This window comes from Sus scrofa, chromosome X (genome assembly GCF_054392235.1).
Source record: "Sus scrofa isolate SSC_HxYL_T2T_F1_AM1 chromosome X, Sscrofa_HxYL_maternal_Yorkshire_Landrace_v2.0, whole genome shotgun sequence".
NCBI classification, from domain to species: Eukaryota; Metazoa; Chordata; class Mammalia; order Artiodactyla; family Suidae; genus Sus; species Sus scrofa.
This window is the reverse complement of record NC_139401.1, coordinates 50491403-50515716: the sequence shown is the minus strand read 5'-3', so window position 1 is coordinate 50515716 and position 24314 is coordinate 50491403. Positions and strand designations below refer to the sequence as shown.

The window sequence follows — 24314 nt, the reverse complement described above, 5'->3', positions numbered from 1 at the left end:
ATTACTGAACTTTTAAACTTTTATTAGCTTTGATTGCAGGTGTGAGAGGGAACACTCTCTATAAATGGCATTTAAAGGCAAATTCAATTTTCTTCTCATTAGTAATGTGGCCTTAAATTCTCCTAGGGCTAGTGGTATTGATCTACTCATCTATAGAGGCCGTTTTTCATTTGGCATTGCATCTAAAATAGAAGCCTTTGGTGTACATTTGTCTTAAGTTGACAATTTTGTTTGAAATGCCCTTTCCACACTGTTTTTGTCAGTCTTATAGAGGCTTAAAAGTGCAAAGTGCAAAAGAACTTTTGAAGCCTTCCAAATCTATGTAAAAATGATTCTCGGGCAGGTTTGGGAAAGAATTCTAACATACTACATGGTCTTGGAGCATGGGAGAGAAACTCTTCTGGAGAACGCTGGAGGACTTTTTAAGAAACCTTTGATACTTTTGGCATTTCAACCTCTTCTTGTTTCAGGGTGAGAAGATCTTCTATCTCATCCGCCCTACAAATGCCAACTTGACTCTCTTTGAGTGCTGGAGCAGCTCCTCTAACCAGAATGAGATGTTCTTTGGGGACCAGGTGGACAAATGCTACAAGTGTTCTGTGAAGCAAGGACAGACACTTTTCATTCCTACAGGTCTTCCCTGGGCCCCTCTGGGAGGGTTTGAGGGGGGTGGGAAGAGGAAGAGAGCTTGTGGCACCACCAGAATCAACCCCTTCCTATAATGTGTTGATGTGATTATAAGGGATATCTCTCTCATATCAGCTAAAGACTCAGAAATGGACCTCAAGGAAGTTCACGTTGTGGCCAGGGGGCAGTGTGGTCACCTGGGGAGGTTGCAGATGGGGCAGTCCAGAAGAGGTTGATGTGCTTCTTTATACAGGACTGATGTCAACTTGGTAAACAGATAGAAAACAGGATTCTCAACCCCATGACTCTAGAGATAGTGACTGAGGGAGTGGCATTGTAGGCTGTACATCAAAATGACCTGGATAGGGGTAGGTTTTATTTTCCCGAAACAATAAATGCCTAGACTCCCCCTCAAGGATTATGAATTCACAGGTTAGATGGGATATGAAACTGTATTTTGAAAAAGTCCCCCTAGTTGTCTGAACTTGGGGAAGTTGACATCTTTAGTATGTTGAGTCTTCCATGAACATGCCTGTTCATTTATTTAGATTTTTATTGATTTTCTGATTTCTTGATTCCTTGATTTCAGAATTAGTGTTAAATTTTCTCAAAATGTTCAGTAGAATTCTCTATTGCAGCCACATGGATCTGGAGATTTCCTTTTTGGAAAGTTTTAAATTAACATTCAGTTTCCTTAAACTTTATTAGGCTATTCAAATTATCTATTTTAGGAATTCCTATTGTAGCTCAGCAGGTTAAGAACCTGACTAGTATCCATGAAGATGTGGGTTCAATTCTAGCCTCACTCAGTGGGTTAAGGATCTATGTTGCCATGAGCTGTGGTGTCAGTTGCAGACGTGGCTCAGATCTGGCATTGCTGTGATTGTGGCATAGGCCAGCAGCAGCAGCTGCAGCTCCAGTTCAACCCCTAGCCTGGGAGCTAGGGGTGCCACAGGTGCAGCCCTAAAAAGACCAAAAAAACTTTTTATCTATTTCATATTGGGTGAGTTGTGATAATTTGTGCTTTTCAAATTGTTGGTCCATTTTACCTAAGTTGTCAACTTTATGTGTATAGAGTTATTCATTGTATTTCCTTATTACTCTTTTGATATCTTCTAAGTCTCTAGTAATATCCTCTGTTTCATTCCCGACGTTGGTTATTTGTACCTTTTCTTTTATTCTGTGTCAATCCTGATGGAGGTTTGTCACTTTTATTGAACTTTTTAAAGAATCCCTTTTTTTTTTTTTTTTTTTTTTTTTTTTGCTTTTTAGGGCCACACTCACAGCATATGGAGGTTCCCAGGCTAGGGGTCAAATTGGAGCTACAGCTGCCGGCCTACACCACAGCTATAGCAATGCCAGATCGAGTTGCATCTGCAAGCTATACCACAACTCATGACAATGCTGGATCCTTAACCCACTGAGCGAGGCCGGGGATCAAACCTGCAACCTCACGTTTCCTAGTCGGATTTGTTTCTGCTGCGCCAAGGCGGGAACCCCAATAATCACTTTTTGTTTCATTGATTTTTCCCTGTTGTCTTTCTGTTTCCAATTTCAGTGATTACTGCTTTTATCTTTGTTTTTTCTTCCTTCTTCTTTCTTTGGGTTTGTTTTGCTCTCCTTTTTCCAGTCGAGGTAGGAGCTTAGGTGATTGATTTCAGACTTTTCTTCTTTTTTTTTTCTTTTTACGGCTGCACCTATGGAAGTTCCTGGACCTGGGGTTGAATTGGAGCTGCAGCTTTGGCTATGCCACAGCCACAGCCACAGCAACACCAGATCTAAGGTGCATATGCAACCTACACTGCAGCTTGCAGCAACACCAGATCCTTAACCTACTGAGTGAGGCTAGGTATTGAACCTACATCCTCACAGAGACTACGTCAGTCCTTAACCTGCTGAGCCACAATGGGAACTTCCTTTTTTTGTTTTTTTTTGTATTTTTTTTTCTTTTTTGCCACACAGGCAGTATGTGGGAATTCCTGGGCCAGGGATTGAACCTACGCCGCACAGCAGCAACCAGAGCCACAGCGGTGAGAATGCAAGAGCCTCAACCCGCTAGGCCAGCGGAGAACTCCCGGGAACTTCCTTTTTTAATGTAAACATTTAGTGCTGAAAATTTCCCCCTTGGCACTGATTTAACTGTGTAACAAATTATGATATGTTGTATTTCCATTTTGTTCAGTGTGCTTTTTTTAAAAAAAAAGTGAGATATAATACACATACCATAAAATTACCATGTTAAAGGGTACAGTTCAGTTTTTAAAAAAATATTCGTGGAGTTCCCTGGTGGTTCAGTGGGTTAAGGATCCGATGTTGTCATGCTGTGGCTCAGGTCACTGCTGTAGCACAGGTTCCATCACTGGCCTGGGAACTTCTGCATGCCATGAGTGCAGCCAGAAAAATTTTCACGAAGTTGTACAACCATCATCAATATCTAATACCAGAAAGTTTTCATCACTTCAAAAAAAAAAAAACTTAGTACCTCTTAGCTGTCATGCCCCTTTTCTTCTTCCCCCCAGCCCCTGGTCACTTTTGTATTTTTCTTTGTATATGAATTTGCCTATTCTGAATGTTTTATATAAGTTGGATCATGCAATATGAGGTCTTTTATATTTTCAAGGTTCATCCATGTTAGAGCATTTGTCAATTTTTCATTCTTTAAATGGCTGAGTAATATTCCATTGTATGGATATACCACATTTTGTTTATCCACTCATCATTTTTTTTTTTCCCCACTGTACAGCAAGGGGGTCAGGTTATCCTTACATGTATACATTACAATTACATTTTTTTCCCACCCTTTGTTCTGTTGCAATATGAGTATCTAGACAAAGTTCTCAATGCTATTCAGCAGGATCTCCTTGTAAATCTATTCTAAGTTGTGTCTGATAAGCCCAAGCTCCTGATCCTCCCCCTCCCATCAGGCAGCCACAAGTCTTTTCTCCAAGTCCATGATTTTCTTTTCTGAGGAGATGTTCATTTGTGCTGGGTATTAGATTCCAGTTATAAGTGATATCATATGGTATTTGTCTTTGTCTTTCTGGCTCATTTCACTCAGGATGAGATTCTCTAGTTCCATCCATGTTGCTGCAAATGGCATTATGTCATTCTTTTTTATGGCTGAGTAGTATTCCATTGTGTATATATACCACTTCTTCCAAATCCAATCATCTGTTGATGGACATTTGGGTTGTTTCCATGTCCTGGCTATTGTGAATAGTGCTGCAATGAACATGCGGGTGCACGTGTCTCTTTTATCCACTCATCATTTTATGGACATTTGTGTTGTTTTCAGTTTTTGGCTATTATGAATAGTGTTTTTATGAACATTCATGTACAAGTTACTGTGTTAACATGTATTTTCAGTTCTCTACGGATATCTACCTAGGAGAGGAGTTGCTGAATCACATGGTAACTATGTTTAATCTCTTGAGGAATTGCCAGACTGTTTTCTAAAGCAGCTGCATTTTATATTCCTACCAAAAATTTATGAGGTTCTCAATTTTTCCACATCTTCCCCAACATTTGTTCTTGCCTGTCTTTATGATTATAGCCATCCTAATGGGTGTGAAGTAGTATCTTCCTGAGATTTTGTGTTTCTCTAATGCTATTGATTTTGAATATCTTTCTATGCACTTGTTGGACATTTATGTATATATATTTTTGAAGAAATATCTATTTAGAACTTTTAACCAATTTTAATTAGGTAATTTGTGTTTTTATTGTTGAGTTGTAAGAATTCTTTATAAATTTTATTTTTCTTTTTTTGCTTTTTAAGGCTGCACCCACAGCATATGGAAGTTCTCAGGCTAGGGGTTGAATCAGAGCTACAGCTGCCAGCCTACACCACAGCTCATGGCAATGCCAGATCCCTGCCCCACTGAGTGAGGCCAGGGATCAAACCCGCATCCTCATGGATACTAGTCAGATTCATTTCTGCTGTGCTACAACAGGAGCTCCTCTTTATGTATTTTGCAGACAATAGAGTTGTAGTCTCTCTTACTCCTGGTGTCTGCCCCGCTTGTGGCTGAAGTTGGTGTGGGGCTTGCTGTAGGCTTCCTGATGGGAGGGACTGGTGTCTACCCACTGGTAGGTGGAGCTGATTCCTATTCCTCTGGTGGGTGGGGCTTTGTCTCTGGGTGAGAATAGAGGTTGCTGTGTGCCTAGGGTGTCTTTAGGCAGCCTTTAGGCAGCTCTTTACTGATGGGTGGGGCTGTGATCTCACCTGGATTGTTGTTTGGCCTGGGGCTTCTTAGCACTGATGGGTGGGACCAGATTTTTCCAAAATGGCCACCTCCAGAGAAGTGCATGCTGATGAATATTCCTGAGAGCTTTGCCTCCAGTGTCCTTCCCCCACAATGAGCCACAGTCAACTGCTGTTTTCCCAAGAGATCCTCCGAGAACTGCAGTCAGGTCCAACCCAGATTCCTGTGGAGCCTTTGCTTTGCCCTGCGTCCCAGTGCACATGAAAGTCTGTGTGTGCCTTTCAAGAGTGGGGTCCCATGGAGCTCCTGCCCACAAGCCCTACTGACCTTCAATGCTAGATGCTCTGGGGGCTCTTTCTCCCAATGCCAGATCCCCAGGCATGGGGATTTGAGGTGGGGCTCAGAACTCTCACTCCTATAGGTGAGTCTGTGGTACAGTTACTTTCCAGTCTGAGGGCTTCCTACCCGGTGGGTATGAGGTTGCTTATATAGCGTAATCGCCCCTCCTTCCATCTTGATGTGGTCTCCTCTTTGTCTTCTGGAGTAGGATATCTTTTTGGAAGTTTCCAGTCCACTTGGTTGAAGGTTGTTCAGCATTTGGTTGTAATTTTGTTGTTTTTATGAGAGAAGTTGAGCTCCAGTCCTCCTATTCTGCCATCTTAATCCCCCTCCTCCTCTTTATGTATTTTGGATTAGACCTTTATATGTATGATTTGCACATACTTTCTCTCATTCTGGGGATTGTCTTTTCGCTTTCTTGATAGTTTTCTGTGAAGTATAAAAGTCCACTTTATTTTTTTGTTTGTTTTCTTGTACTTTTGGTGTCATACTTAAGATACCATTTTTTTTTTCTTTTTACATCTGCACCTGGGACATACAGAAGTGCCTGGACCATGGGTCAAATTGGAGCTGTAGCTATTGGTCTGTGCTACAGCCATGGAAATGCCAGATCCAAGCCACATCTGCTATTTACACTGCAGCTTGCTGCAATGCTGGATCCTTAACCCACTGAGCAAGGCCAGGGATCGAACCCATATCCTCACAGACTCTGTGTCAGCTTCTTAACCTGCTGAGCCGCAGGTTAGTTCTTACATTTATGTCCTCCACCCATTTCAAGTTAATTTTTGTGTATGGTGTGAGAGAAAGATCCAATTTCTTTTGCATGTGGATGTCCGGTTGTCCCAGAACCATTCAGAAAGTCTATTCTTTCCCCGTTGAACTGTCTTGATAGCTCTGTCGAAAATCATTTGGGAGGTTTCTTGTGGTACAATGGGTTAAGGATCCAGCATTGTCACTGCAGCACTTTGGGTTGCTGCTGTGGCTCAGGTTTGATTTCCTGGCCCAGGAACTTACGCATGCTGCCGGCATAGCCAAAAAAAAAAAAAAAAAAAAAAATAGACATCAGTTGACTAAGTTGTATTGGTTTATTTCTGGACTTTGAATTCTGTTCCATTGATCTAGATGTCTGTCTTTATGACATTATCACACTCATTATTATACATTTTTAGTAAGTTTTGAAATTGGAAAGTGTCATCCTTCCAACTTTGCTTTGCTTCTTTAGGATTATACCTATTCTGGGCCCCTTGAATTTCCATATGAATTTTTATGTATTTGTTTTTCCAGCTTTATTGAGATATAATTGACATATAACATGATGTAAGTTTAAGGTACACAAATTTGATATACTCATATACTGCAGAATGATTACCAACATAGCTTTGGATAACATCTCCATCACATCACATAATTACCATTTCTTTTCTGTGGTGAGAACATTTAAAGTCTCTTAGCAACTTTCATACATGTAATATAGTATTATTAACTATAGTATATTTAAAATTTGAGTGTTCAGAATATTTATATTTTTTATTAAAATATAGTTGGTTTACAGTGTTGTGACAATTTCTTCTGTACAGCAAAGTGACCCAGTCATACATATATACACATTCTTTTTCTCATATTATCTTCCATTATGTTCTGTCCCAAGAGATTGGATATAATTCCCTGTGCTATACAGTAGAATCTCATAGTAATCTCACTGCAGTCTACTGGTATTGACATTTTAATTGACGTTTTACCAGTTTGAGAAAAAGGTTGAAACCTTAATTAACTCTTTTCACATTTCTTTACCCCACCATTTATAATATATTTGTCTGAAATATTTCCTCTGCATACATTAGATCCATATCACATAGTGTTTTAATTTTTGTTTCAACTGTCAAACATAATTTAGAATACCTGAGAGAAGGAAAGTCTATTGTATTTACCTGTATTTTTACTCTTCCATTCTTCTTCCTTCCTGATTTTCCAAGATTTCTTCTCTTATCATTTCCTTTCTGTTTAGAGTTTCATAGTAGGTCTGCTGGCAACAGATTCTCTTAGTTTTCCTTCATCTGTAAATGTCTTGATTTCCCTTTCACTCCTGAAGGATATTTTTCTTGGAGATATAATTCTGGGTTGAAAGTTATTTTCTTTTAGCACTTGAATGTTGTGCTGCATCCTTCTGGCTTCCATGTTTTCTGATGAGATTTCAGCTATCCTTCCCATTTTTTTTCCCTGTATGTATCATTTCTTGCTCCTTTCAATATTTTTTTTTCTTCTCCTTTGGTATTTAGCAGTTGACTCTAATGTGTCTTGGTGTGTGAATTTTTTGGGATTTATACTGTATGTGTTCACTGAGCTCTTTGAATGTGTAGGTTTATATCTTTTGCCATAGTGAAATTTTTAGCTGTTATGTCTTTTCTTTTCCTTTTTTTTTTTTTTTTTTTTTTTGCTTTTTAGGGACGCACCTGCAGCATATGGAGGTTCCCAGGCTAGGGGTCAAATTAGAGCTACAGCTGCCAGCCACAGCCAGAGCAACACAGTATCTGAGCCACGTCTGCAACCTACACCACAGCTCGTGGCAATGCCAGATCCCTGACCAACTAACTGAGGCCAGGGATTGAACCCTCATCCTCATGGATACTAGTTGGATTCATTTCTGCTGAGCCATGATAGGAACTTCCTAGCTGTTATTTCTTACAACACTTTTTCAGCCCCATACTCTAACTTTTCTTCTGGGTCTCTGATTATTTGAATGTAACACATTTTGTTAGAGTCTCACAAGTCACGGATTCCTGAGGTTTTTTCTTTCCCACTGCATGGTTCTTTTTTTTTTTTTTTCACTTTTTACTTTTTATTTTTATTGATGTATAGTTGATTTAAAATCTTTCAGGTGTTATAGCAAAGTGATTCAGTTTTATATATATCCTTTTTCAGATTCTTTTCCATTATAGGTTATTACAAAATATTGAATATAGTTCCCGATGCTATGCAGTAGGACAGTAGGTCCTTGTTGGATTCCTGAGTTTATTTTTCTCTCAGTCTATTCCCTCTCTTTCATAATTGAATGCTTCCTATTGTTCTGTTTTCAAATTCTCTGATTCTTTTTTCCATTGTTTCCATTTCTCTGTTGAGTCCAATTCTTTCATTATTTATTTCAGATATAGTATTTTTTAGTTCTAAAATTTCCATTTGTTTTTTATTTTTATTTATTTATCTGGCCAGGCCTGCAGCATGTGGAAGCTGCCAGGCCAGGAATCAAACCTGTGCCACAGCAGCAACCCTAGCTGCTGCAGGGACAATGCTAGATCCTTAACCTGCTGTGAACTCTCGTTTTTTATTTCTAGCTTCTCTATTTCTTTTGTTTGTTTCAAGCATGTTTGTAATTGTTCATTGAAGCATTTTTATGACTCCTTTAAAATTCATGTCATACAATTCTAACATCTTTGTCTAACACTATTGTATAATTCTGGATTTTCCTTTCTGTTGCTCAGATCTGTTTGTCTCTTCATATATCAATATCATATTGATTTGATTACATTTGTTTTATGGAATGTTTAATATATGAAGAAACAAGTCACCCCCACACACACCCCTTACTCCCATACCCATCTGATTTTCTCTTTTATAGTTTTCTCTTCTTGGGCATTTATTCACCCATCTTTGAATTCTTTGCTGTGTCTTATATAATGTCTTTTTTTACACTGGGTACTTGATAACTATTCAGGGACTTGAATTTGTTTATCAGAGATTTGAGTTGGACTAATTTGCATCTTGATAGAAATTCCCACAAACTGTGTGCAATCTACTTAGTTCCACAAGCATTTCATGTCTGCTGTCTGCCCCAACATTGGGCTAGGTGCTAGAGATAAAAGATTAATAGGCCATTTCTGTATAATGTTCTAATAGCCACAATAGAGATATTCACCCAAAGTTTTGGGTGCACAGAGAAGAGCAATTAGTTTAGCTAGAGATTTGTGAAAATCTTCTCAGAAGAGTGACACTTGAGTGTCCCTGAGTAAGTAGGGACTGACCAAGGAAAGAAAGACAGGAAAGACCTCTCAGATATAGGGAAAGGCATAAGCAAAGCAAGGATGTTTAGTGCAGTTTATGGATACTGGAGCCTAAAGATCAAAGGCTGGGAGCAGATGAAGCTGAAAAAGTTGTCAGGCTGAACTTACTCCACAGGCAGCTGGGCACTATTGAAGTTTATTTGTTTAATTCTAATGAAATAGATCAGATGTGAGAAAAGATATAAAAAATAATGAACACTTGTGTTTATAACTCAGCTAAAAATGTAGTACATTACAAACATACTTGAAGGCTTCTATATATCTCTTCTCAATTACGTTCCCATTTTACCCTCTCAGAGCTTGTCATTGTCCTGAAGTTGGTGATATCGTTCTCAGGCATTTTTATCCCTTTATTACAGAAGTATACCTTGTTAAGAAGTATACAGTATTGTTTTACATGGTTTTGAATGTTATATAAATGGAATCATATTAGATGTATTTCTCTCAACTTTTTTTCTGTGAACATTATGATTGCGAGATCCATATTGATACATGTAGCTGTTCATTTTACTTTCTAGTATTCCAGTGTATGAGCATATAGCAATTTATCTATTCTCCTATGGATGTACATTTCATTGAAGAGTTTCAAGCAGAGGATGACATGGGGAGATTTGTTTTTTAGATATATCACTTAGGGTTGGGATGCGGAAGATAGATTTCAGGGGTCAAGGTGAATGTAGAGCAGTTGTTTGCAAACACTTTGAACTCAGAACCTCTTTATGGCCTTAAATATTATTATGGACCCTAAAGAGCTTTTATGGGTTTTCAGTTTATCAATATTTACCACATTATAAATTAAAACTGAGAATTTAAAAATATTTATTAGTTCATTGAGAAATAACAAGAATAAACCCACTACATGTTAGCATAAGTAGTAAATTTTATGAAAAATAACAATTTCCAAACCAAAGAAACTTAGTGAAGAGTGTCATTTACATTTCTGCAAATATTGTTAATGTTTGAGTTAATAGAAAATGACTTGGTCCTCACATCTTCTGTGTGTTGTGATATCATGTCATGTGCCTTTTGAAAAACTATTATATACCTGTGAGAAAATGAGGATAAAAAAGACAAATAACATCTTAGTATTATCATGAGCATAATTTTGACCTCACACATGCTCTGAAAGAATCTGAAGGAGCCCTAGGACTCCCTGGATCATACCTTAAAGAACCACCGGTATATACGAGCCAGTTTGGCAGCTGTTGCATGTAGTCTAGGTGAGAGATAATGAGGAGTTTGAGCTGGCTGTCATTGGTATGATGGATGGATGGAGAAGGGGAGATGAATATGAGAGGTTTAAGAAGAAAAATCTGAAGGTCCCAGAAGGCAGCATAGAGAGTCAAGGGGAAGGAAAATAATTGAGTTTTAACTAGGCACATGCTTCATAAGCAACCTGTGGAGTGGATATTTGGCTGGAAAACTGCAGAATTTGAATCCAGGTCTGTCTAACACAAAAGCTCTTTGTTTTACCTAGGGCAGAGTTAGGGGTATTCATGGGAAGAAGGTGCTGCCCTTCTTAGAGATAAGAGAGAGGATGGGTGAGGCAACAAAGAGATTTTGAAGTGCAGAGACAGGAAGTAGAAGGAGTTTATTAACCCTATAGTTTGGTCCAGTTCAGGGTTATAAGAATGGCATACCTGGCCAACATGGATATTGGGAAAAAGGAAGAACCTAGAATTTTCCGAGTTATTGTCAGACTGGCTGCTCTAAGGAGTTGTGTTTGAGCTGAGTGGGCAGTGGAGATGCCCAAAGGAAGAAAAGCCCTCTGCCAGCTATGATTTTTGCTCTGTTACACTGCAGGATGGATCCATGCTGTGCTGACCCCTGTGGACTGCCTTGCCTTTGGAGGGAACTTCTTACACAGCCTTAACATTGAAATGCAGCTCAAGTGAGTCTTAAAGCTCTGGTGATCCTGAGGTGGCCATTCCCATCTTCTAGAATCTTTGAGTTCTCCCTATAGTGAGGAATGCAACATAGAAGGAGGAGAGATAACCAGAAAGGAATGGATACTGGTTCCTGATGATGTTCAGATTGAGCATGAATACCTCTTTTTCGCTGAGTAATTAGGTGAATTTGGTCAAGTCACATAACTTTGAGCCCAAGTTTCCTAACCCATAAAGCCTTACAGAATAGTCATGGGGATTAGAGATAATGAATACAAGGCATCCAGTACAATGTCTGATATACAGTAGGTGCTCAGTAAACAAGATCCTTGTTATCACTGTTACTGTTGTACCTACTTCCTCTAGAGCCTATGAGATTGAGAAGCGGTTGAGCACAGCAGACCTCTTCAAGTTCCCTAACTTTGAGACCATCTGTTGGTATGTGGGAAAGCACATCCTGGATATCTTTCGAGGTATGAAGCCCTTTGCCAGCTGTCCCTTTTGCTCTGCTCCCCTGTGTGTATGTGCATATATCTATCACCTCAATCAAGATAGAGTACTGTTCCATCACCACAAAGATCTCTGTGGTGCTGTACCTTTGTAATCTCTCTCACTCTCTTCCCCTGCACTGTCCATAATTTCAGTAAAGCACTGATCTATTTTCCATCTCTATAATTTTGTCATTTCAAAATGCTGTAAAAATGGAATCGAAGTATGCAGTTTTTTGAAACTGGCTTTTTTACGTAGTGTAGGGTAGGGCGTGGCATGGCTTTTTTTTCTTTTTTTTCTTTTTTTCTTTTTAGGGCTGTACCCATGGCACATGGAGGTTCCCAGGCAAGGGATCCAATCAGAGCTACAGCTGCCAGCCTATACCATAGCCACAGCAATGCCAGATCCGAGCTGCATCTGTGACCGACACCATAGCTCACAGCAATGCCGGATCCTTAACCCACTGAGCGAGGCCAGGGATTGAACCAGCATACGCGTGAATCCTAGTCAGGTTCCTTAACCGCTGAGCCATGACGGGAACTTCCTGGGCATGGCTTTTAATTCTACATTTAGCAAAAGGGCCTGAGAAAGTTGGGTCATGGTGAAATTATTTCTCTTTTCTGCTGATTAAAGTGAGAAACTGAATCTGGATAGTGTCAGAGTTCCCTGGAAAGTGTTTCCCATGGGGACAAGGCCCAATCCTGACCTTCCTGACATCATCATGTTGATTCCTGGATATCAGCCCAGGTGAAGCCAACTGCCAGGTCTCTTCTTTTCTGGTCTACTCTGAAATAGAGTGGCTCCCTTACTGTGACTCGATATTCTTCAAAGTGACTTGGCTGGGGAGAATCAGTATCTCAGTGTTATAAAGAACCTCAGGGGCCAGTGAATACAGTCTCTTATGCCCTTATTCTACCACCTAGACAGACTGTCACTTAAGTGTTCATTCAGAGGCTAGATGACTAACTGTTTATTATCTGTTCTGAACAGCTCAGTTCAGTAAAAAATTCTTTGTCGAGCCCAAATCTGGCTGTTTGTTATAATCTCCTCCCAGGGTAACTTGGAACAATACATTAACGGCTCTTCAGATCTCAGTAGGTGCCAATCATGGTCCTCCTGAGTGTTCGCATTTTGAAACCCAAGAGGCAGAGTAGTGTGTAAGGAGCACAGGCCTCAGATTCAGACAGACATGGTTTCAGTCTTGGCTTTGGTACGTACCAGGTGTAGCCTTTGGTTAAGTCTCTTTGCCTCTCTGAGTCTCAGTTTCCTGAACTTAAAAATAAAGATAGTGATATCTGGCTTACAGGGTTGCGGATAGGATTAAATGAGATAGTAGATGTCAAATGCAAGGTGCTCATTAAATGAACATCATCATTATAAGAACTGAGATCGGGAGTTGTGCTCAGAACCTTGAGCATTTTATCTAGTTGGCTGGAAAAAGTAACAAGTCCTTCACTTCCCTGTGTGGCTTCTTTGACACTCTGCCTTCCTCTTTCCCCCTTTAGGTTTGCGAGAAAACAGGAGACACCCTGCCTCCTACCTGGTCCATGGTGGCAAAGCCCTGAACTTGGCCTTTAGAGCCTGGACAAGGAAAGAAGTAAATATGCTTATTTCTCTGCCTCCTTTACAAATCTACACTCAGCAGAGATTGACTTTGGGAAGATTCTCTGGGGAGGTAGAAGAGACTTAGGAAGGTTTGTGGGCTCCTGGGATTAAAGTGGAGAACTAGGGTAGGACTCCTTGGATTATGTTTTTAAACCTTTCTGATTTATTTTTTATTTTTTAAAACTTTTTTGCTTTGTAGGACCACACCCATAGCATATGGAGGTTCCCAGACTAGGGGTCTAATTAGAGCTACAGCTGCTGGCCTACACCACAGCCACAGCCATGCTGGATCCCAGCCGTGTCTGCGACCTACACTAGCTCGTGGCAACGCTGGATCCTTAACCCATTGAGCAAGGCCAGAGATCGAAACCGCAACCTCATGGTTCCTAGTTTGATTCGTTTCTGCTGTGCCACCCGGGAACTCCAAAACCTTTCTGATTATAAAAAGTAATATTTACTATACAGAAATAGAAAAATACGAAAGAATGTAAAGAAGGAAAAACTTCACCTGTAATTTTAACACTCGGAGTTAACGTTTGAGTGTGTTTTTTTTTTTTTTTCTTTTTTTTCTGTCTTTTGTCTTTTTAGGGCCGAGCCTGAGGCATATGGGGAGGTTCCCAGGCTAGGTGTCTAATTGGAGCTACAACTTCCAGCCTACACCACAGCCACAGCAATGCAGGATCTGAGCCATGTCTGTGACCTACACCACAGCTCATGGCAACGCCAGATCCTTAACCCACTGAGCAAGGCCAGGAATCGAACCCACGTCCTTATGGATGCTAGTCGGGTTCGTTAACCACTGAGCAATGATGGGAACTTCTGAGTATATTTTCTTTTGTTTATTTTTTTCAAACATCCGTTTTTATTTATTTATTTATTTATTTTTCTCTTTTGTCTTTTTAGTTCTGCACCGGTGGCATTTGGAGGTTCCCAGGCTAGGGGTTGAATCTGAGCTACAGCTGCCGGCCTATGCCACAGCCACAGCAATGCCAGATCCGAGCCGCGTCTGCGACCTACACCACAGCTCACGGCAATGCCAGATCCTTAACCCACTGAGTGAGGCCAGGGATCGAACCCACAACCTCATGGTTCCTAGTCGAATTCATTTCCACTGCACCACAATGGGAACTCCCTAAACATCCATTTATAAAACATGATTTCCCTCACTCTGTACATACAATTTTGTGTATGAATTGATTGGCTTATTTTAATTTTCCTGAGTCACCAAAGTTCTCAACAGACATTTAATAGTTACCTGATATTCTCTTGCAGGGATGTACCATCCTTACCTAACCACTTCTTTTTTGTTGCTTTCTTTTAATTAATTAATTAATTTACTGGCGGTAGTTCAAATCATGCAGTAAGTGTCTGTTTGCATCAGTCTTTGTCCCTTATCTCTCTCTCTCTCTCTCTCTTTTTTTTTTTTTTTGCTTTTTTGGGCCACACATGCGGCATGTGGAAGTTCCTAGGCTAGGGGTCAAATCAGAGCTGTAGCTGCTGGACCATGCCACAGCCATAGCAACGCAGGATCTGAGCTGCATCTGTGACCATAGCTCATGGCAGTGCCAGATCCTTAACCCGCTGAGCGAGGCCAGGGATCGAACCCTCATCCTCATGGATACTAGTTGGATTCATTTCTGCTGATTCCACAATAGGAACTCCTGTCCCTTATCTCTTGATTGTTTGCTCAGGATAGATTCCTAGAAGAGCAATCACTAGATCAAAGTATATGAAAAAAATGTAAGACTCTAGATGCATACTACCAAAATGGCTTTTTAGGAATATACCAATATCCAGTTATCCAATTGAATACTAAACAGGTATAAAAGAGATTTAAAAAGGTCTCTGGAGTTCCCGTCATGGCTCAGTGGTTAATGAATCCAACTAGGAATTGTGGGTTCGACCATGAGGTTGCGAGTTCGATCCCTGGCCTCACTCAGTGGGTTAAGGATCTGATGTTACCATGATCTGTGGTGTAGGTCACAAACGCAGCTCGGATCTGGCATTGCTGTGGCTGTGGCGTAGGCCGGAGGCTACAGCTCCAGTTCTACCCCTAGCCTGGGAACCTCCATATGCCCCGGGTGCACCCCTAGAAAAGCCAAAAATAAAAAAATTAAAAATAAAAAGCTTTCTGTATATTGATTTGGAAATATCTCCAGAATTTATCATGTGAAGATGTAGAGCTGTATGTATAGTGTTCTACTTTATATTTTACATATAAATAAAATATAAAGGGGGAGGAACAAGAATTATATTCGTATGTGCTTGTATTTGTGTGAAGATACAATCTGGAGGAATGCAGAAGAAACTAATAAAAGTGGTTACCTGTTTGGGTAGGCTGAGGGGCTGATGGCCTGGACAGATACATATTGAGGCTTTTCTAAAATATATATATATTTATATTGTATGACTTTTTAACCAGGTAAATGGATTACCTACTCAAAATGTTGAATTTATTTAAAAAACAATTTCAAGAAGTGCAAGAAAAGGTAGTTCCTGTCGTGGCTTAGTGGAAATGAATCCAACTAAGAACCATGAGGTTACGGGTTCGATCCCTGGCTTCGCTCAGTGGGTTAAGGATCTGGCGTTGCCGTGAGCTGTGGTGTAGGTCGCAGACGCGGCTCGGATCTGGCATTGCTGTGACTACAGTATAGGCCGGCAGCTGTAGCTCGGATTCAACCCCTAGCCTGGGAACTTCCATATGCCACGAGTGCGGCCCTAATAAGGACAAAAAGACAAAGAAAAGAAAAGAAATGCAAAAAAAATTGATATATTCCTCTTTGCTTTCGGTACTTTTTCTAGATTCCTTTCCCTGCATACAGTAACCTTAAGAGAATCTTCAGCCACTACAGGCTTAACTTGCACATCTCCCCATTTTCTGTTTCCAACCTTCTTCTCAGATATCCTTGGACTTCATGTTTTTGGCTTTTTCTTTATCCTTTGACTCACCTGTACCTGGGCCTTAGCCTTCGAGTCTATTTTGCCATGTTCCTCAGATGTTGCTACTTTGGGTCTCATATCTGACCCTGCATCCCCCCACAATCCTCCCATGAGGTGAACTTCCTAGTGACTCTGTCCCAGGAACACCGAAAGGGAGGGAGGTGGGTAGGTCCTCAGGGCTCATGTCCTAGGCCAGGATGGCCCTAGGGACCAAGGGATGGCCCTAAACATTGTGGTCAAAGGGAGCTGGAGGAGACTAGGACACAGAACTGAGGAGCCCACACTCATGGAACAAGTCTTTTGTGAAGTGCAAGATGACTTCCATGAGAGGCACTTGCTTCTTTGCCATTCTAGCCTCTGGGCTAGGAGGAGGAATCTGTTCAAGGAATCCAGGTGGGTTACATGGGTTCTTGGCTGCTACCCATGCCCAGCCACCAAAACAGATTCCAGATAAATTAAATGAGTTAAAAAATCAAACCATGGGAAGCAAGGAGGAAATTTTAAGGAATTTTTGTCAATCCCCTGGATACAGAAGTCAAGTCAAAACTGGTAGAAGGAATCACAAAGGAAAACTTGAGAGGTCTATCTGCATAAAGATGTAAATAAGATTGCAAGTGAGGAGATCCCGTCATTGCTCAGTGGTTAACGAATCCGACTAGGAACCATGAGGTTGCGGGTTCAGTCCCTGCCCTTGCTCAGTGGGTTAACGATCTGGCGTTGCCGTGAGCTGTGGTGTAGGTTGCAGACGCGGCTTGGATCCCGCGTTGCTGTGGCTCTGGTGTAGGCCAGTGGCTACAGCTCCGATTCAACCCCTAGCTTGGGAACCTCCATATGCCGCGGGAGCGGCCCAAGAAATAGCAACAACAACAACAACAACAAAAAGACAAAAAAAAAAAAGATTGCAAGTGAATTAAAAGAGATACAACCAATAGGTCTCTCCCTGGGTTTCTCTTGAGCTTAGCTGTGGCCCTGTAGCTGTTCAGCAGAGTTCTGTCCTCATAGGTGGAGAGACTGGGTTGTCCCCAGGGATCTCACTGAGGTTCTTGACTTTCTAAGGGGTATGGTTCAGGCCAATAACTAATTTCCTCACACCTGACACTGTCCTTTATCAGATATATATATGTTCTGCAGATATTTCTTCCCAGTTGGTGGTTGTCTAGTGTTTTTCCAAGAGAAGTTTTTATTTTTATTTTTATTTTTTTGAGAAGTTATTTTTTAATACATCTAGTTTATCATTTTTTTTCTTTTATGGTTCATACTTTTTTTGTCCTAAGAAATATTTACCTAACGCAAGGTCACAGAGATTTTCTCCTCTATTTCCTCCGAAAGGGTTTATAGTTTTAGATTTGACATTTAAGTATATGATCCATTTTGAGTGTGCGTGTATATCTGATGCAAGATATGGAATGAAGGGTTTTTTTGCATATAGATATCGAATCAGTCCAGTACCATTTGTTAAAGAGACTACCCTTTCTCCATTGAATTGCTTTGATAGCCTTGCTGAAAATCAGTTGTTTGTTTATATGTGGATCTGTTCCTCATGCCTTTTGTTTGACAGGCTCTGCCAGACCACGAGGATGAGATCCCAGAGACAGTGAGGACTGTACAGCTCATTAAAGATCTGGCTAGGGAGATCCGCCTGGTGGAAGTAAGAAACATGGGAGGAGGGGAGGTGTTTGGGAAGGGCTCAAGGCACAAGTGGCAGGTCAAGCTTTTGCAGTTGGCATGAGAGCTCAGAGAAATAGTTGGGAAGATCCCACCAAGGACCTATTCATTCATTCATTCATTTATTCATTCATTCAAATAATTATTCTGTGCCTCAAGTATGCCACATGTTGGGCTAGGTGCTTAAGATACATAAGTAATACAATGCCTGCCCACAAAGAGCTTACAGTCAAGTAGAAGATCCTGGAAAGTTAACCTGTGTGAGCCTCAGTTTCCTATCTCCAAAGTAGGGATAATTAATAACAACTGAGGGATTATTAAGAAGATTGAATAAGGTAATACAAGTTGAGCACAAAGTATAGTGCTTAGCACAAAGTAGGTGCTCAATAAGTTCTGATGGTGGGTCATGGTGGTTGTGGGTGGTGGAGATCATAGTAGTAGTTGTTGTCGTTATTAATATTTTGACTCAGTCTCTGCATTCTACAAAATGACAGTTCTCCCAGGTGGAAGATGATTACAAAGCCACGTTTCAACAGGTGGCATATACCACGAGGCAGTAAGGTGTAGTGGTAAGAGACTCAGAGAAACTTGGGTTCTGGTTCCTGCTCTGTCACTTGCAAGCCTTTCAGAGCCTTAGTGTCCTTATCTGTAAAGTGGGGATAACATCACCTTTTCAGAGTTTTGTTAGGATTAAGAGCTAATGTATGTAGAGCCCCTCGCACAGTGCCTGGCAGAGTAAGTACTCAATAAATGTGAGCCATTGTTATTAATAGACTTTGCAGTGAAGAGAGAATTCAGTGTGGGCTGGTGAAGTAGCAGAGGCACCAGAGGAGAATTGGACTTGAGGAATTTTCAACTTGCCTTTAGCTCAGAAGATGTAAGATTCCATTTAGTGCCCAGTATATAGGCACTAAATCCATGCTGAAAGGTGGTCAGAGTGAGCTACTGGGAGGTTGGGCTTCTAGCCTTACTGCTTGCAGCATGTTTCACTGCCTACACTATAGCTTACATTGCCCATCTCCTACCTCATTTTCTTCCACTCCCATCTGTCAGAATACTTCAGGGTTTATTTAAAAGGCCTACCTTTATTCTGGCTCTTCCCACTTAAACCAGTTTTGTATATAGAACTTTGGGCTGGTTGGAAGAGGACTTAGAGATGGATCATATCTGTTTCATTGGCTTTGAAATGTTTTGAAGCAATAAAATCCTTTCTTTTCCCAAATGAGATCTTACATGGAAATTCAGTATGTACAATCAAAGAAACTGCTATGAATAAGATGAAGGTGGGAGGCTTAGAGTTCCACTTATTCTTCTTGTTGGCCTTCCACCTGCCTCTAGTCCTCAGGGCTCCTCCCAAGAAGCTCAAAGGAGCCACAGAGCATCTTCGAAAACCATCTTTCCAGTCTAATCCTTTAATTTTACAACTAAGCAAATAGAGCCCCAGAGTGATCACAGAGCTAGCTAGTGGCAGAATTGGGACTAGAACCTCTCTCCTTCTCTCAAATCCTGCAGTCCTTAGAGTTGTAACCACACAGTTTAGTACTCAATTTTTTATTTTCTGTCTCATGTCAGCTGCTCTTGCAGTCTTTTTTTCTCCAGTTTTGATAGTAGTGCTGGGCTTTTCCTTTGCTCGTCTTCTCCTTACTTGTCAATGGCTGGGTAAAGAAATGCCACCCGGTAAATTCTTGATGACTTACTGTGCAAAAACTAGGGTGTGCATATGTGGAGCCCCTTCATGGCAGTACCACCAGTGCCATGAACAGACCTCTGCTCTTAGTATAGAGAGAACCCTTGAGTAAGATCTAACCCCTCGTGTACTACACTCTTGTAGGATATCTTCCAACAGAACGTTGGGAAGACGAGCAATATCTTTGGGCTGCAGAGGATCTTCCCAGCTGGCTCCATTCCCTTAACCAGGCCAGCCCATTCCACTTCAGTATCCATGTCCGGGCTGTCACTGCCCTCCAAAAGTGGTTCAAAGAAGAAAGGCCTGAAGCCCAAGGAACTCTTCAAGAAGGCAGAGCGAAAGGGCAAGGAGAGCTCAGCCTTGGGGCCTGCTGGCCAATTGAGCTATAATCTCATGGACACATACAGTCATCAGGCACTGAAGACAGGCTCTTCCCAGAAAGCAAAGGTGGGTGCTGGCCCATGGGTTCAGCCCAACCCTTTTGGGTCCCTTTGAAGAGCAGGGTATCAAAAGGACAAGCTATCTTGTCCTCCCACCTCCCTTAGGGCCCCTGGTGTTTGGCTACCAGTCCCACTCATTTAAAAGGCATTTATTGAGACCTTGTCTATGCTGGGCACTGTGATAGGTGCTGTGGACATAACCCTCAAGAGGCTGACAGGCTAGTGAGAAAGATAGGCATAAAAACAAATGAGTACAATGAAGTATTGTGGATGCCGCAATCAAGGGCGTGTGTGGGACTCTGAAACACAGAGGGGGATGATTCTGTCTGGATAGGGGCGATGGTCAGGAGCACTTCTCAGAAAACATGGGACTTGAGCTGAATCTTGAAATGCTAGGATGAGAATAACATTTGAGGACACAGCATATGAGTGTCAGGTTGGAGTCTTCAACGGGTTCTTGAAAAAAGCCCTCCTCTAGGGCACTACAATCTTCAAGATTGTGGTGCCCTCTATGGGCATGTATAGATGCTCTACCCTCTTTTTAGGGAACGTGTTTTGAGAGATTGATAGGTTTCCCCTGAGTCAGCCATACATTCTCAGCTTTCTGCTCTTGTGATCATTTGGGTTGTGGCAGGGGTCGGGGGGACAGGATAGCAGAAGGTCTTGGTTCAGATGATTTTAACAGTGAACTCAACCAGTGAAACTGGAGGGAACTAGCCATCCTGATTCACATGAGAGTCCCAAACAGGTGACAACTGAGCCTCCTCCTCCTGCAGTTCAACATCACCGGTACCTGCTTGAATGACTCAGATGATGACTCGCCAGACGTGGACCTTGATGGGAGTGAGAGCCCACTGGCCCTATTGATGTCTAATGGCAGGTGAGGTGGGGGGAATAAGCACAGAGATACTGGGATTGTTGGTGGCAATATGCCAGTAAAACAAGGCATGGAATTGGGATCTGGGGCGGGACGTGGGTGGGGGAGGGACTGTACTTGGAGAGAGACCTAGCTATTATTGGATATCATTGTTTAGTACAGAGAACCATGGTAGTTTTGAGGGTGGGTGGGGGAGAGGTCTGGAATTGTGAGAGAAAAATCCTGTATAAGTTCTAGAAATTTCAGCAAGTCAGTGAGTCAGAACTGTTGGCAGGAATAGGAAGTAGTATAGCATACTGGTTAAGAGCATTAGTTTCTTTATATACCTTTCACGATTCAATTTTTAGGAACTTATTTTGCAGAAATGTTTGCACAGATATGTAAAGAGAAATTGTTCAGTGTTTACTGTATCATCGTAATAGTAAGCAGTTGGAAACGTTCATCAGTGAGGGTTGAATGAATAAATTATGGTGTATTTGTGAACTAGAATACCATGTAACTTCAAAAAGAATAAGTTTAATATCTTATTAAAGAAAAGATTTCCAAGGTATATTTTAAGTGAAAAAAATTAGGTTACTAGATAATAAATAGGAACAGTTCATTTTAATTTTTAAAAAAGGTACATACGCACACACATGTATATTATGACTGTGTAAAAAAGTGACATACAGACTTTTCCCTTTACTTTTAATTTAACTCTTTTGAAGATGTTTAAAATTTAATTTATAGTGAGTTTGAAATTCAAAAAGTGTGAAAGAATACAGAGTGGAAATTTTTGCTCCCACCCCTCTCTGTTTCCCAGTCCCCCTCCCCATGGAAAACCAATGCCAATTATGTTTATACACATTCACAAAAATAAATATATTTGTTACATATTTTATACTTGTCACACCAAACTTGTAATAGTAGTTATCTCTGGAAAGTAGAATAGGGGAGGCAGGGGAAGAAATTTTCACTTCAGTAGCATTTGAATTTTGTACAGTGAACATATATCACTTTTCTTTTTTGATATTTGTTTGTTTATTTATTTATTGTCTTTTTAGGGCTGCACTTTCGGCATATGGAGGTTCCCAGGCTAGGGGTTGAATTGGAGCTGTAGCTGCTGGTCTATGCCACAGACACAGCAGTGCCATATCTGAGCCATGTCCTGGACCTACACCACAGCTCACGGTAATGCAGGATCCTTAACCCACTGAGCAAGGCCAGGGATTGAACCCGCATGCTCGTGGACACTAGGTGGGTTCGTTAACTGCTGAGCCACAACAGGAACTCCATATATCACTTTGCTTAAAATGATTTTTTTTTGTAACAACATTTTCTAAAAGAATAAAATAAAAGCTCTTCATGACAAAAAGCTTGGGCTTGGGAATCAGACAATCTTGAGTTTGAATCCCAGCTTTGACACATACTTGCTATGTGACTTTGGCAAGTTAATTAACTATCCGTGTCTCACTGTCCTCATTTTATCTGGCCTGTAGATAAAACTTATCTTAGGGTTGTTGGAGGACTAAATGAAGTAATGTGCATAAAGTGCTTATCACAGGTCCTGGCACAGAATATATGCTTAATAAATGATCGCTCTTATAAATACAGTGATGAAGTTGAAGGTAAAAGATGATGATCGTTATGGTGATGATGATGGTTTTAGGTATGGCCAGAAGCTAAGGAAGTCATCATAAAGCCTCAAACCATGTAGGGAGGCAGAGGAAGACAGTAGAAAGTTATCATCTGGACACTCAGAACGCCAGACAGGAGCAGTCAAGAGCCAAGTACAGAGTGAACAGTGTGGGAACACAAGTGACAAGGATACTTAATAGCCTTTTTGTAGGAAAAGATTTTCTTCAGATCACAGAGTGTAGTAGGTCCTGCTTGGGAAATAAGAGAAAAGGGAGTGTGAGGGTAGGGCAGATTCTGAAAGCAGAAGAGCTATCCTTATGATCTGAGCGCCTAGTTACTGAGGAATAAGATTATGTATTGCCTTTGTCCAGAACCCATGTTTGGTCTCCCAGGGAAGATAAAATTGAGGGTCCTAACGGTCTAGCCTCTAATGGCTATTGAGGACACAATGAAACATTTTCCCCTTCCCCACTAGTCTTTTTTGTGCTACTTCTGCTACTTCCTGCACCTGCCAGAGGTTGTTGCTAAGTGAACCTAGGGAGTCAAGGTATAGAAATATTTACAGATGATATGATACTATGTCTGGTCTTTTTTTTCCAGAATAATGATGTGTTTTGTAGAGACTGAGGTATAGGTGAAAGATTGGCTGTGTGCTGATAATTGCTGAAACTTAGCTAAGTCATAGGTTCCTGGGAGCTTTTAATATTTTATATATGTTTGAGATTTTTCATAATTAGAAGTTAATAAAATCAGAGTATAAATAGCTAGCATTTATTGAGTACCTGTTCTGTGTCAGACTCTCTTAGCCATTTACATAAATTATTATTATTATTGTTATCATTATTATTTTGTCTTTTGTCTTTTGACGGCCACACCTGGGGCACATGGAGGTCCCCAGGCTAGGGGTCCAGTCAGAGCTGCAGCTGCCAGCCTATGCCACAGCCACAGCAACACCATATCCGAGCCATGTCTGCGACCTACACCATCGCTCATGGCAATGCTGGATCCTTAACCCACCTATCGAGGCCAGGGATTGAACCCACAACCTCATGGTTCCTAGTCGGATTTGTTTCTGCTGAGCCATGACAGGAACTCCTACATGAATTATTTTATTTAGTCCTCATAACAACCCTGAAGGAAAATATTGCTATCCCCGTTTTACTAATGTGAGAAAGTGAGGCCCAGAGAACTTAATTATAAGATTAGCTATCAGCAGGCACTTGCCATGTCAGTCTTACATGAGTTCATTTAATCCTCCCAGCAACCCTGTACAGTAGAAAACAGGTCAGTATAATGACAGCTAATTCACTAAAAGCCAGTTCGCCAAATGAGTATTTGCTGAATGTGTCAAGTGCATTGATTTACCAAAAACTTGTTTCTCTTAACTATAAAGTTTGAGCAGTTTGCATTGGTTTACCATGTGTAAAAGGATTAAGCCACTTTTGAGTTTTTCCACTTCCTTTATATAGTCTTAACATCGTTTTTGAGGTATAATTTACATACTATACAATTAACCAAGTTTAGGTGTACAATTAAATGACTTTTAGAAAATTTAAAGAATATGCAAGCATCACCACAATCCAATTTTTGAACATTTCTGTCATACCACGTAGCTCCCTCATATCCACTTATGGTCAGTCCTAGTTCTCTTTCCCAGGCCCAAGCAACCACTAATCTACTTTCTATCTCTATGGATTTGACTTTTGTAGATATATCATATAAATGGAATCATACATATGTAGTCTCTTGGGTCTGACTTCTTTCACTTAACATAGTGTTTTTTGTTTGTTTTTATGGATAAATATATATTTATTGACATTTTGTTAATTGCTTTTTTTTTTTTTTAATCAAGTTGCTTTGTACAACAAAGTGACCCAGTCAC

At 40.8% G+C, this 24314-nt stretch overlaps 1 protein-coding gene across 12 annotated transcripts in view; it reads left to right on the top strand.

Moving 5' to 3' along the window:
* PHF8 (PHD finger protein 8) overlaps positions 1-24314 on the top strand; it is a 111226-nt gene that overhangs the window by 40066 nt on the left and 46846 nt on the right. For 7 of the 12 annotated variants that reach the window (XM_085007974.1, XM_085007975.1, XM_085007973.1 and 4 more), the window contains 7 exons: positions 471-633; positions 11030-11117; positions 11479-11585; positions 13107-13198; positions 17705-17794; positions 19643-19945; positions 20715-20818. In XM_085007974.1, coding sequence (XP_084864100.1) covers positions 471-633; positions 11030-11117; positions 11479-11585; positions 13107-13198; positions 17705-17794; positions 19643-19945; positions 20715-20818 — 947 coding nt within the window. The remainder of the gene's footprint in view (positions 1-470; positions 634-11029; positions 11118-11478; positions 11586-13106; positions 13199-17704; positions 17795-19642; positions 19946-20714; positions 20819-24314) is intronic. The other 5 variants (XM_085007978.1, XM_085007976.1, XM_085007981.1 and 2 more) reach the window with 1 other exon arrangement.